At 34.7% G+C, this 14,356-nt stretch overlaps 1 protein-coding gene across 1 annotated transcript; it reads right to left on the bottom strand.

The window, feature by feature from the left end:
• Window positions 1-2,583: 2,583 nt before the first annotated feature.
• Window positions 2,584-5,171, bottom strand: LOC121257109 (very-long-chain 3-oxoacyl-CoA reductase-like protein At1g24470). The gene is made up of 3 exons (XM_041158001.1): window positions 4,450-5,171; window positions 3,086-3,155; window positions 2,584-2,932 (listed from the first exon to the last, which is right to left on the bottom strand). The coding sequence occupies exons 1-3, from the start codon at window positions 5,088-5,090 to the stop codon at window positions 2,687-2,689; spliced, it is 957 nt and encodes a 318-aa protein (XP_041013935.1). The 5' UTR covers window positions 5,091-5,171; the 3' UTR covers window positions 2,584-2,686.
• Window positions 5,172-14,356: the final 9,185 nt, after the last annotated feature.

The raw sequence follows: 14,356 nt of genomic DNA, 5'->3' as shown, positions 1-14,356 counted from the left end.
ATCGAGTGTGAAAGCCCATTCTGCCCATCACAACCTCCATATAGCCTCATTCAACTCTATCATAGGTCTTACTCATATCAAGTTTGATGGACATGTACCCTTCCTTTCCTTGCCTCTTGTTCCTCAGGAACTGAATCATCTCATATGCCACTAATACATTGTCACTAATTAGTCTACTAGGAACAAAAGCACATTGGGAGCTAGAGACAACATCATTGAGAATAAGTTTGAGTCTACTAGCAAACACTTTTGAAGTCAGTTTATACACTACATTACAAAGGCTAATGGGCCTAAATTCAGTATTTTTTCAGGCCTCCTTTAATTTGGGATCAAAGAGATGAAGGTGTGATTAAATGAAGGAGGAAGTGTACCACTTTGTAGAGCCTGCAAGACTGCATCTATAACAACATCACCAACAATATGCCAATATTGTTGGAAGAACAAGGGTGACATGCCATCAGGTCTAGGGGCCTTCGTGGGATGCATTTGATCCAAGGCAGCTTTCACTTCTCCCCTTTTAAATTCTCTCAAAAGATCTTGATTCATCTCTTTAGTAATCCTACTTTCCATATCATTAAGGAAGTCCATACTAGTTGACTAATGTGTAGAAGTAAAGAGGTTCCGAAAGTAAGACAGAATCACCTGATTCCCTACTTTCATCCACCTGCCAAACCCTCTTTTCATCCTTCAAACCCTTGATCCAATTCTTTGTTTTTCTTTGAGAAGCCTTTTGGTGGAAAAACCTAGTATTTTGATCTCCCTCCTTCAACCAGAGTGCTTTAGCTCTTTGTTTCCATAGTATCTCTTCTATCTCGAGCCAGCATTGCAGGTTATGCCTAGCCTCTTGATGAGTTTCTAGACTAGCATAGAAGGCGTCAATATTTTGCACATGTTGCAAGTGTTCTCGAGCTTGTTTGATTTTCTTTTGGACATTGCCAAATTTTGACATATTCCAGCTTGCCAACCTATGAGAGCAGCCTCTAATTCTGTGGGTAATATTGGACATAGGCAGTCCAATATTTCTCCCATTCCATGAGTCTGCAACAACTCCTTCACAAGTATCATCTTCAGTCCACATAGCTTCAAACTAAAAGAGCTTCTTCTTCCTTGGCTTCCTCTCATTATTGGTACTAAGAATTATTGGTAGAAGGTCTGAATAAGCTGCCAGACCATGCACCACACGAGCCTCGGGGAACATAGCAAGCCAACTCTGAGATGCCAGGTAACTATCAATTCTTTCACTGATACTATTTTGCAATCCCCTCTTATTACACCATGTGAATTGAGGTCTCTCAAATCCTAGATCAAGCAGTGAACAGTCATCAATAAGTTGTCTGAATTCCCTCATTTGTCTCTCAAGTCTCTCCCTACCTTCCTTCTTTTCCTGTTGACATAAGATCTCATTAAACTCTCCACAGACTATCCATGCTTCAGAATCCAATCCCTTCAGTGACTTTACTAGATTCCAAGTCCCACTCCTAGGTTCAGTTTTAGGATTGCCATACACACCAGTGAAGTGCCATTCCCTATTACTATCCTCATCATGAACCATAGCATCAATATGGTTCTTTGAGTAACTTCTGATACCCACTTGAGCCTCTCTTTGCCACAAGAGTGTTGAGCCTCTTTGCCACAAGAGTGCTAAGCCACCACTTCTTCCATCACAACTAACTGCAAAACAACTGTCAAAGCCCAATTTTAATCTAACGAATTCCATCTTCTTTACTTCTAATTTAGTTTCTAGCAAGAACACTATTATAGGAGCTTCATTCCTGACCAAGTGAAGAAGAGCTTGAACTCCACGTGGGTTCCCAAGCCCACCCCACGGGAGTTCAAACTTAAAATTTTCATGGTTGTTGGTAGGGCTAATCAACAGCCTCCACTATTTGTGCTTGTGATTCAAAGGCATCGTGTACTCCCCTTCTCTGGACCTTTCTCCTCTTCTGGTTGTCCAATTGCTCATGTTCAGATAACTTTCTTTTTACCTTTTGCCTCAGTTGGACTATGTCAATGGTATCTGAGGTTGAGGGTGTGATCATGCTGTGTTGCCATTTCCTACTTGTTTTGAGTGTCATGGGCCTCGTTGGTTGTGTTATACCAACCACTAAAACTTCCTCCCGCAGAGGGGGCCCATCCGCAAGGCTCGCATGTGCATGTGGCTGCTGCAGATTCTCACCAGAGGTGGACTCCCCTTGATCTGCTATCTCGAGATCTGCCAAACACACACACTTTTACAAACCAACTCATCTCATCTTAACTCAAATATCTAATTGCTATTTACAGAATTCTCATCTCATTTGTGTAATCAAACCATAAGTTAGACATACGAAGTGGGCCACATAGCATGTATTGAGCAATTGATGTTGTCAAAGAAAAGTTATTCGGATGACTATAACTATAGATTCATTTTATGTGTTTATCTTTCTTTCACTCTAACTAAATCTCCAGAATTAAGTCAAAATTCTCTAGGGAAGTCAAATCGATCCTTATTTTATTATATATGAAAAGAATTAAGTACTTGACAGACATAGAACTATAAATATTATATCAGATTACAACATTTAACACAAGTTAATTAATATCATGAGATTCAAATCTTTAGTTTCAGTCACTCGATGGATAAACAAAATTTATGAAATTATTATTATTTAATATATCTTTCTTATCTACCCATGAAAACATGATTTCATGCAGTGATTTTTCCTCGCCTCTGAATACCAATGGACAGACGCCAAGCATCGAGAACAGTGTCAGGGAGGAAACGTGCAAAGCACCACTGAAGTGAGTGAGCCCAGTAGGGCGTGCATCGCACTTCATACCCAATTCGGCGAACCGCAGCTCTTGCATAATCCTCTGCCGATGGTGTAAACATGGACGCTCTCTCAATCGCTGCTACTTTCGACACCATTTTTGTGGCCACATATAATGGTACCTGCAGATGATCATCAGCCATGCACCCCCGCCCAGAAACAAGATCCAATATTCAAAGCTTTGTAATTTACTTCTTTAACTTTCTAAGTAATATAATATTTTCAATTTCTCACAGGAACACGGAATTAGCAGAGACGTCACCAGAATGTCGTACCTGACACTGGACGTGGATTCCGTACTGCATGTATTCCACATGTAGAGATCTTGAGAACTGATCTATGTAACTGCACAATGCAATCATATTCTCCATTAAATGTTCGTTAAAAAGAGTTCGATGGTTGCATTAAATACACACACCAAACTGGTCCTACGTCTTCAAGATCACTGTGTGTACATGTGATTGTGTCTCCATTTACTTGGCGATTTTTTATTCGCACGATTGAAAAATAAATGTAAAAGCTTTAGAAGGGCGGGAGAAAAAAGATTTAAAAGTAATGCTATCTGCAATAGATCCTAATTTTTATCATCATTTTTCTTTTACTATGGTTGAGAAAAAAGATTTAAAAGTAATGATAAAAGATTCCTAGTTGAAAAAAAGAATGCATCGATATTCTCAACCATAACACAAAAGCTATAAAATAAATTTGCATGTGAAGTTTCTACATAGTAAAGATATAATGAATGATCTAACTAAGGATCAAGGGGTCCGGCCGCTGTCTAATTAAGCCAGCATTAAATAATCATTAATATTTCTTTTCGTAAATTATTGCATACACATGCATTTACAGACACGTCATGCATGTTTATATATATAGGACCTCATAACATTAGCTGTGGTCTTAAATCTTCATCCATGTATATATATATAATGGCCTAGCTAGCTACGTAGTAGCACTGTTTATTGGGAATCTTTTTAAAACAGCCAGCTCACAGATGATGATGATCACATTAATGCGTTGAATTTTTTTTTTCTTCTCTAATTTTAAAATTTCATCTAATTAAAGATCATGAGCCACTGATCATGAGGAATAAAGTTTTTTGCAATATTTGTAACCATGCGAGTAATTTAGGTTCTTTTAAGCTTATAGACTATATAGTCTATCTATATATATATACGTATATATGTATATGTATATATATACATATACATATACATATATATATAGATAGATAGATAGATAGTACGTACCACTACAAGAAAAAAGAATATCTGTGATGGATTATTTGCGATAAGAATAATTATTTAAGATGAAAACGTACTCATTTTGACATAAAATAATCATTTTTATAAAAAATAACTAGTCACAATTAAGTAATTTTCTTTTAGTGTACGTATATTAATATTGATCAGCAAGCTAGAGGTCGTTTAATTAAGTACTTACGCATGTACAGCAGCTTCTTTTTTTTTTTTCTATATTACATGACCAATTATATATATATATAGTATGTGCATAATATTTTTTAATTGAATTAATATTCTGGTCTACATATTATATCTAAAGTACTTGTAAGTGCCATGCATTCTTCATGAATTTTGAAATTAAATTACTGTGTAACTAATTAATAAACGAGGCTTACGCTTTAGTAGCAGCATAGATTGTGTAAAGAGGATGGGAAGGTACGACAATGGCGGCTCCAGAGCCAATATTCACAATCGTCCCTCTCTTCCTTTGCATCATACCTGGTAGAACTGCTTTCGTAACCCTAGTAGTCCCCTCCAAGTTCACCTTAACAACGTTCATCCACACCTTCTCATCCACCTCATGAAAATACATGGCCTTAGGATATGTAATCCCCACGTTGTTTATCAGAATACCGACGTCCACCCCTTTGATGGCCTCCTCTAACAGCCGGACGCCGGCCAAGATGTCGCCGGAGAAATCAAACCCAACAATCTTCACTTGGGTGTTTGGAAAATCGGCTTGAATTTCCTTCCAGACAGTTTTGAGCTTGTTGGGGTCTCTGCTGACAAGTATTAGGTTTAGACCTTTGCCGGCTAGTTGGTAGGCAAAGGCTTTTCCGATGCCGTCTGTTGCTCCGGTGATGACCGCCCAAGAACCATATGATTTCTTGAGATTTCTTGGGGGTCTTAGGAAAGTGATGAAGACCCATTTGAGAAGAGAGATGGAGGGTTTCAGGAGGGTGAGAAAACCAGTAAATGAGAGAAAGAGAAGCCATGGAGGCTGGGTTTTGAGGTGATGAATGCATGTTGATAGCATTTTTGTGGGTCTTGAGTTTTGGGTAGACGGAGTTAATGTTATTGCATTGGGTTGGTAAATTTTATCGAGATTCTTCCTCAGTCATATGCTGGTCTGTATTGCTCTTTAATTTGGAGGCTTCTAATTTATAGATGGCACGGATTGAGACCTCTACCTTCGAAAAAGAAACCGTTAAAAATCCTACCTTTTCTTGTTGGACAACATCTCAATAATTCTATTTAAAAATCTTTATACCATCTAGAATTTAAAGAATAAATTTTATAATTTAAATTTTAAAAATTAAATTATACCACGTGAATGATATATTATATAAAGGCCTTCAAATGATAGTATTCGAGATTGTATAGAATGCATTTTCATTGTATCTGAAACAAATAATCCATGATGATTTATATAAACATGAAGTATAAGATCATTAATTGTTCATGTTAATTAATAGTCACTTTATTTATTATTTATGATTATTTCAGTCTAAAAATAATCGGAAAGATAAATATTAGACAATTTGAAATCTTAAACATACGGATTAATAGTTTTAAGTGATCTTCTTTTCTTACTATAACATCTTGTCGCTATTTAATTTATAGAATCAAGAATCAAACTAGAAAGACCATTTTCATTCAAAGTAGGTTTAAAAAAAAAATGATATTTGCAATCATAGAATGTACAAATCTCACACACCCCTTTGAAAAAAATAGATAAATTTGAGACCCACATAAAAAAATTAATTTTTAATGGTGATCTCCACTTTTTTCCAAATGGAGTACGTGGAGCTTGAATACTTTAGGATGCTATGTAGCATTAATTACTCTTAAAAAATGATTGGATGTATCCAGTAAAAAAAAAAAATGGAACATATCTATTTATGCCATTTACGAGAAATTTTACATAAAAGTCTTACACCATACACATCAATCTAATCAATATGTGATTTGTCATTTTTGTTATTCTATTTTAATACTTAAATATGTATATATTTAAATAAAATAACACAAATGATAAATCACATATTAATTAAGTAAAAGTGAATAGTGTAAGGCTTCCAGCTTATGGTATTTCTCATCTATGTATTTCTAGGGTGCAGGAGTACTACCAAGGAGGATATCATGTACTTGGCCAGATGCCATTTTCGAGTACTTCACGCCATTGTTAATCGTTAAACCTAGGAATTTCCATTATATATTGCGATAAAAAATAAAAAAGAGAAAAAACGGTCCCCACGAGTGCCAGATCGATCGAAGAGGCATGATTTCAGTGACTCCCACCTAACTATATATTCACACAAAAGTACTAAAGGTGATCATCTAATAATGTCACGCCGACCCCCTCCCAAATTTGTGGTGTGTGGGGTACGGCACTCAATACATTCAACTAGCCAACCGTCTTCTTGTAGGTTCTCGCACTATAAAAAAAATAGACTTTTGTGATTAATTTATTGTGACTAAAAAATTATTCGCAACCAATTTTAATTACAAATAATCATTTCACTGAAATTAACTAGTCACAAATAAGCAGTTTTCTTGTAGTGCCGGCCACACCCAATCTATATAATTAGAGGAGCATTTCGTCTAGAAAAAAAAAAAGAAAAATCTTACAATGTAAACTTATAAAAATATATAGGATATACATTAAATTTATTTTATAATAAAAGATATGTTAATTTATCATGCCGTACTGAAATATGATACGTATAACAAAAATGCTTTGGATCCCGAATTCGGGACCCAAATAGAGTCCCTAATGGTTTTTTTTTTTTTTTTTTACTTAGTGATTAAAAGAGTGTTTTTTAAAGATGTGAATTTTTTATTTTTTTTAAATATTTATGATGATTAAAAAATACATGAAAAAAAGAAAAAAAATAAAGATGAAATACACTATTCGGTAGACTTATTCCGGCTACTTTTTCGGTAGCCGTAGCAATGCTCTACGTATAAAGCTGAATGTAACTTGTACCCGTACGTTGTTTTCTTCATTGAAGGATTGGTGTTTATTTTAGAACGACTAGAGAGCTTAGAGCATTATTAGCAATGGTTTAGTCAAAGTTAAATTCAAAATTTGCCTAAAACTATATGTTTTGGCTAAAATCAAAGCCATTCAATATATGAGCCCAAATTGGATTATCCATATATTAGCCAAATATTAATATAATATTAATTTTTTAATATTTTGCAACTATACTAACCATATGTTAATTAGTAATTAGAGATAACAATATTAATAATCATACACAAAATCAGTTAATTAATATTATTATTGATATGAATGTTAATTAATAATTAGAGATAACAATATTTAATAAATATGTGTTTTGCCTATCAACAATGTCTAACCAAAGATGGAGAAATGGTTGGATTTACTGTAGCTCATAGAGCTCCCAAGTTTTGACAATTCCAATACAGAGGGTTTCACTAATATATATAAAGCCAAAATTTTTAGATACACTAACATTTAGCTAAACCAATACCAAAACTCTTAGTTGGTTACATATTACGTGCCTTCCCATTTTCTTACTATTTTGATTCTCTGAAACCTTATATATATTAATAAATGATCATTTAATAGTGATAAATGTGTCACATCATGTATAGTGAGATGGAAGTGAGATAGTAGTGTAGTATATAGAATTATATATATATATATATATATATATATATATATATATCAAGTCATTATATTATTATAGTCGGGCAACGGAATTTGGGCAGAAAGGTTCCCTCCGCCACTTAATGGCATATAAGTAGGAACCTTTATGTTCTTAGTGGGTCACCATGCTCACTTGACGTGCGCTTTCTAATCATTGGCTAGTTGTGGACGTGGAGGAGTATTCAAATTGGTTAATGAATTTATTAGGTAGTGGCTATTAATATGTAGGACTGTTGATGTTTATGTAATTAAGATTTTTTAATTATTTGATCCAATTAGATTGTTTAAGGGTTTCTTCAGAACACAATTGTTTTCAGATATTCTTAAACAATTTCACTACTATTCATAGATCATTTAAAATACTTTTAAAGGTTGTTTGTATGTTAAGATAGTTTTATCTCATCTCATCTCATCTAATCTAATATCATCACATCTCAACATTCAAATACTACTCAAACATACATTTTTTTATTTAAATTTTTAATTTTTTTATCTAATCATTACAATTTTCACAAACTTTCAAATAAAACATAAAAAATAATTCAATTTTTTCAAATCTCAAAATAAAAATAATATTAAAAAATTAAAAAATTATATTATAAAAATATTTTAATTTTATAATATTTTTATTAAACTTTTTCTCATCTCTTTCTTAAAACCCCATAAAATATCATAACTCAAATTATTTTACTATTATTCACAAACTATTTCATTATTATTCACAAATTTTTCATCTCATCTCATTTCCCAAACATCCTAGAGTAGCTTATTCAAACAAATTGTCTTGTTCTTCCCATTTTCGGAGATATCTGTCAAAAATTTGAAACCGTCACAAAAAAAAAAAAAAAAATATACGTTGTAGTGAGATAGTGACTTCTTGTGTGAGGCAGGAGATACCTCATGCATGAGGCATTTCAGTGTCAAGCAATCTAAGCCTAAGCTAAGGATTGTGGACCTTATTTCTTTGCGTGTAAACGAACATAAATGCTTCAACTACTTATTGAAGTCACTATTGAGACGTGCGACCAAAGTGTATGTGACCATATGTATAAAGAATAGCTGTATTCTGATGCTAATAAACATATACTATAACACCCGGCCCAACACCAAGGCTGCATTTTAAAAAATTTTGGGTTTATACGTAGGAAAGCTCTTGAGATTATTTTTGGGTTTATTTTTGTGGGATGTGGATTCTTAATGGGCCTGATAATTAGGTTAAAATCATTTGATATTTTATAGATCAAGTGAAATTCTTTATTTAGTTATGGGCTGAAAAATTTATGGCAGATTGTATTAGTTTTAGAATTTGAGTTGAGGCCCGTTAGTATCGATAAAATATCCTATCCATGAGAAAAAATGCAGACAAGCCAAAGAGATTTTTCAAACTGCTCTAACTGCCCAACCCATTCCATTTGTTAATTCTATACACCACATGTGGGCCCAGATACTTTGAAATGAACCCTACCCAATCCACTCAAAGGCCCACACCCATTTGCTCTAAACCGGGAGACCAACGTGCAGTTATTTTTAAAATTCCCCACCATGCACGTCTCCCTTCCACTACATTCATAGTAACAATACCTATATATAGAGAACACGTACATGTTAGACCCCATACTGATCTTCTTTCTCAAGCTAAGGCTGTCGCACCTTCTCCATAGGTTTCAGCAAGCAAACCTCCAACCAAGAGGCAGCACATTGCTACCAACCAACAGCAAAACAGTGAGTTGCCTCACTTCCAGAACAAAACCATCGCAAGCCACTGCTGCGCATCCATCACCATCATCAAAACCCGATCAACCACCTGCCTAAACTATGCCACTGCCGCCCAGTAGCTCAACCCCGAAGCCACAACGGAAAAGTTATGAGTCCACTTTCTACTTAAAATCGATGCCACAGCCCAGCCCTCTATCATCTCGTAGTGTGACTACATCAGTGCACCCCCACTGTAGCTCCCCCTGCTTAGCCACCGTGTTATAGCCCACTGCATAACTGCACGCACGACAACCACCAGCATAAAAGAAATAACATATGCACCTCTGTTTTTGCTTCTAAAAAACAAAGCAACTTTGGACTCTACCTTAGATCTACATTCCCCCCTTGTCAACCAATGTTCCTCACCTAAAACGGCCACACCACACGGCTGCAGCTCGGTCGTACTACTCCCTAGACCACCATATGTAAGTCCCTCTCGCTTTCCCTCGCCACATGCTCTCTCTGTCTCTCTCTCCATTCTTTCTCCCTCCATGTTCTTTCACTCACCTTATTTTTCTATGTTCATCTCGGTGCTTTTTCGTTACACATGCCGCTGTTGATCTAGATCCGGCCACCCAGGTCCGTCGTTGCAAGCTGCACTTGGTGAGTCGAAGACTCCATCACACGACTTCATTATGCAGGTGACTATTGATTTCGTTTGGCACTGTTGTAAGAAAACTCAAAAAAGTTAACAAGTCTAAGTAAGCGGGGTTCATATGCTAAACTTTGCATAACAAAAATGAATTTAGGTCGATTTTAGAAAATGTGCATTTTTTTTATGAAAAGAAATTTGAAACAACCTCAATTATTTGTTCTAAATTAATCATGACATTTTGTATAAGAAGAAAGTATTTTCTATCATGACTGGTGTAGACATGAGCTTATTTTTGGTATTTTGTTTATGAACTATGCAAAAAGGCGCGAATATGAAACTTTGTGCATAATTATATAATTACGATCTGATTTGGTTGGGTTCTAAATATGTTCTGTACTCTGATATGATATGATGCGACTTCTGAAAACCTCTGGCTTGACATTCTGCTTTTGTTATGTTCTGACATTATCACGGGTGTAAAACTATGGCTTTTGTTCCGGTTGATACCAACTTTTCTGTTTCCGGTGCACCCACTTTTGAAGCAAAGTAGTTTTCTGCGTGGTCTTCCCTTTGTGCACACTTGGGGCTCCAAGAATAATAAGAGGAAGATTTCACATTCCGTTTCTATTCGGTTGGCTGTCGGGGTTTGCACAACCCTACCACAGGGGTTAAACATGAAATTCCATTACAACATGATGTTTCATTATGCTTTTCCAAAGGATTTTTTAATAAGAATATTTTTAAAATTTCACTCTGATATTTTTTATAACATGTTCTGATTCGGTATTCTGAAAATAAAAATATTTTGTTTTGCATTCTGAACTTTGTAAATACTCATGTATACATAGTAGTATATGTTTTTTTATTACTGAGTTGTTGATAAATCATCCCTTTTCTCCACAATATTTTTCAGATAATATTGAGATGGTCAAGAGTAGGAAGCGTTAGCAATGTTTGATAGTCGTAGAGGAATAAATGTCAAATGGTACAAGTATTTATTGGAGAGTTTTATTTAGTAGATTTATTTTTTATGTTATTTTGGTATTTTGAGTCATAGATATGTCCGAGTCGTTGTGGATATTTTAATTTATTTCATTGAGCCATTTCTTTGGTGTTTCCAGTCTTGTTGGAGGAAGATATATTCTTGGTTTTGAATAAAAGAATTTATATTTTATGGGGAATTTGGATTATATAAATATATTATGGGAGATAATTTTAGATTACAAGAGCAAACTCTCGGGACCTCCGAGACTGGCACGTTACATATTCTGGTTATTAGTTATTTGTCATATGAGACTTAAGTTGGAGGTAACGTTGTAGAATAACGTAATGACTTTGGCAACAAGAACTTCTTAGGTTTCATGTCAATTTACCTAATGAATTCATAGTGTGGAGCATAAACCACAATGGTCTACACTATCTTCAAAAAGATAATCGAGTAATAATATAAACTATAAAATGATGAAATTGTGTAGAGAGGGTAGGGGTGGTGTGAGAACCATGCTTATTGTAGGTAGGAACACCCCAAGTGCTAGCACCTTATTCCTTGAGATCACATATGGAGGGAAGGTGGTTTTGGGTGAGGAAGGCGAGCTAAGATTTAGTTGAGCAAGAGTAAGAGAATGCAATATTTGAGAAAGCAAAAACAAATGGGTGAGCAATAACCAAGGGCAAGCTGCACTAGAGAGCCAGCAAGTCTCGCACATGATAGCAAGTTCAAAGGCGAGCAATATGCAATAGCGATCAAGGAGCAAGCAATGCACAATATGGAGCAAATCTAAGGGAGAGCAATGCACAATAGCAAGCAAGTCCGAGAGACTTAGTTGAATTTGACCAAGCACTTGGGAGCATTCAAAGTGTTTACTCAGTACCTTTATTTCACCAAAGACCTGGATAGTGGATGCTCACTGATTATGCCCAAACTAATATGCGGAGTTATAGTATAGTTTAGGGTGTCGATCCATAGGGAGTCGGAAGAAACACAACAAAATGCAAACTTAAAAGAGAAGATCAAATTATAATATGACAAGAATTTAAAAATTCTACCTAAACACGTAGTTAAAATCAGATTAGGGCACGGATAAGAAGACCAGTAAATTTTGGGCTTCCATCAACTGAATCCAATACTATGACTTTTTCAATCCAAACGATATAAACAATTAAGAATTATAGCACCAAATTCATAATTGAAAGATATTACATTATATTCATCTACTTTCTCATATTTAATTCTAGAATCTATTCTCCCTTTACAAACCACGATTTTCATATATAAAAATGAATATATGTAAAGATGACCCTATGTTCATAAACAATAGTACAACAGAAGACCACATCAATGGTATGAAAAGCTTGTTTAAGTCACAATCATATATTCATAATCCTATAACTCAACAAAATCAAATCTTAGCAAGATTTAATATAATTGTGTCAAGCTTATATATTCAAAACAAATGGAGAATTGAGTCCTAGAATCTTAAATAATAAAGGTTAACAAATGAATTGAAATAAAGTCAAAGTATTTTCACCAATCAATTTCCATTCTAGGCTTTACCCAAGATTTAGTTCTTCATAGAAGAACTAAAAATAAATAAAAATAGTACTTTCTCTTCTCTAGATCTGTGCCTCCTCCCTTCAGAAACTCTCAATCTCGTGCTAATGATATGCTTATATAGGGTAGAAAAATAACCCTAATGTTTTCATATTCCCGTATAAAAAATGCCTAAATTTTAGGACTCATTTTGGCAGCAATGTACATGCTTCAAGAGTTCGAATGAAGAAATCCTTATTAGACAAATTTTGTAGCAACGCATCAAAAATCGAATCAATCCGATATTTGAGTGGAAAGTTATGATCAAAATACCAAAGTATGTCCAGGCTGTCTCCTAGCGCATTTTGGACTCCGACTTTTTCTCTTGATCCAAATCACTCTCAAATCCCATCATTATCATTATTTGAAGAGTCCTACAGTCGTTGAAAATTCTTAGATTATTCCAACGTATTGCCCACTTGAAAGTCCTTTGAATTTGACTGGGCTTTGACTTGCTCTTTTATAGACCCTAAAATTAAACATAAAAATTTGCTTAGGAGTATCCCAAAGGAAATAGAAACTTAATTAAAAAATACACATGAATTTCTATAATTTCTATTAGTATTTTAGCATTTTAGTCCAATAATAGGGTATTTAAAGTGCACTTTTGTACACTCATCACACTACCAACTTACTCATTGCTATTCCCTAGCAATTTTCATGTCAAAGTAACCAAAGAGACTAAAGAAAATAAAAAACAAAGGTCACCAAGTCACACTTTCCAGATTCACATATCAAATCAATCTTAAGAATTCAATAACCCTATCACAAGCAATCCACCTATAGCAATCCATAGAGTGTGTGTGTTCCAAACTATATCCATCTAACTAGAAGTCTTAACACATGCAACATCAAGAACATCTCAAGCGAAATGTTCAACTCTATAACTCACGTGTGTGAAAGTGTTTTGTATGAGGATTCTCTCTATGGAGTTGACAATGGATGTACACACACTCTCATAGGAAATTTGGCAATTATGTACAAGCAACAAGTAAACATTGATATTATGATAGGAACATTAACAAATGAGACTTCCACCACTTTTTCCAAAAGCTTACTTAGGATCAGAATGGTCAACACAAAAGGTTGTAACGTGGCTTAGGTTCGGGGCTATATAAAAAAAATGAAAAAAGATTAAAAAACTTCCAAATACATACTAAGCGAATCTTATTAAATATCTAAGTAGACCACACTTCTCACTTAATGTGCTCTCCAACTTTTCAAATCATCGAATAATAATGCTTTTCCTTCTTCATCCTCTTCTCTTTTTTCTTTTCAATAATTTGATGAACAAACACACGCCACTTTGGTATTCTTGCCATTTCTACCCAACCTTGACTATTTTTTATTTTTTTATATTCGAGAGCACAACACAAAAGAAGGAAAATGCAAATTCCACACCTAGTATGCACTTGGAAGTAAAAATGGTAGAAAAATCAGTATATAGGCTATACTCCAATGTGGAGAGGCATGAATGATGTAGGCATATGAAAAGAAAAAGTTACAAGTGTTTATTGGCTCAAAATTGGTGATGAGAATGCAAAGTGTCATATTTTTCTCCCTTAATGTTTAGTCTTTTATACTTAGTTGGTGCCTAAATGTACTCATTATTCTTATATTTTTATTTAGGAAGCAAACAGAGTCGTTTAATGCAAAACGAAGTTGATTGGGCGGTTCCGGACA

Source organism: Juglans microcarpa x Juglans regia, chromosome 3S (genome assembly GCF_004785595.1).
Source record: "Juglans microcarpa x Juglans regia isolate MS1-56 chromosome 3S, Jm3101_v1.0, whole genome shotgun sequence".
Lineage (NCBI taxonomy): Eukaryota > Viridiplantae > Streptophyta > Magnoliopsida > Fagales > Juglandaceae > Juglans > Juglans microcarpa x Juglans regia.
Note: the sequence above shows the minus strand (reverse complement) of the source record. Positions and strands in the feature narration are given on the sequence as shown.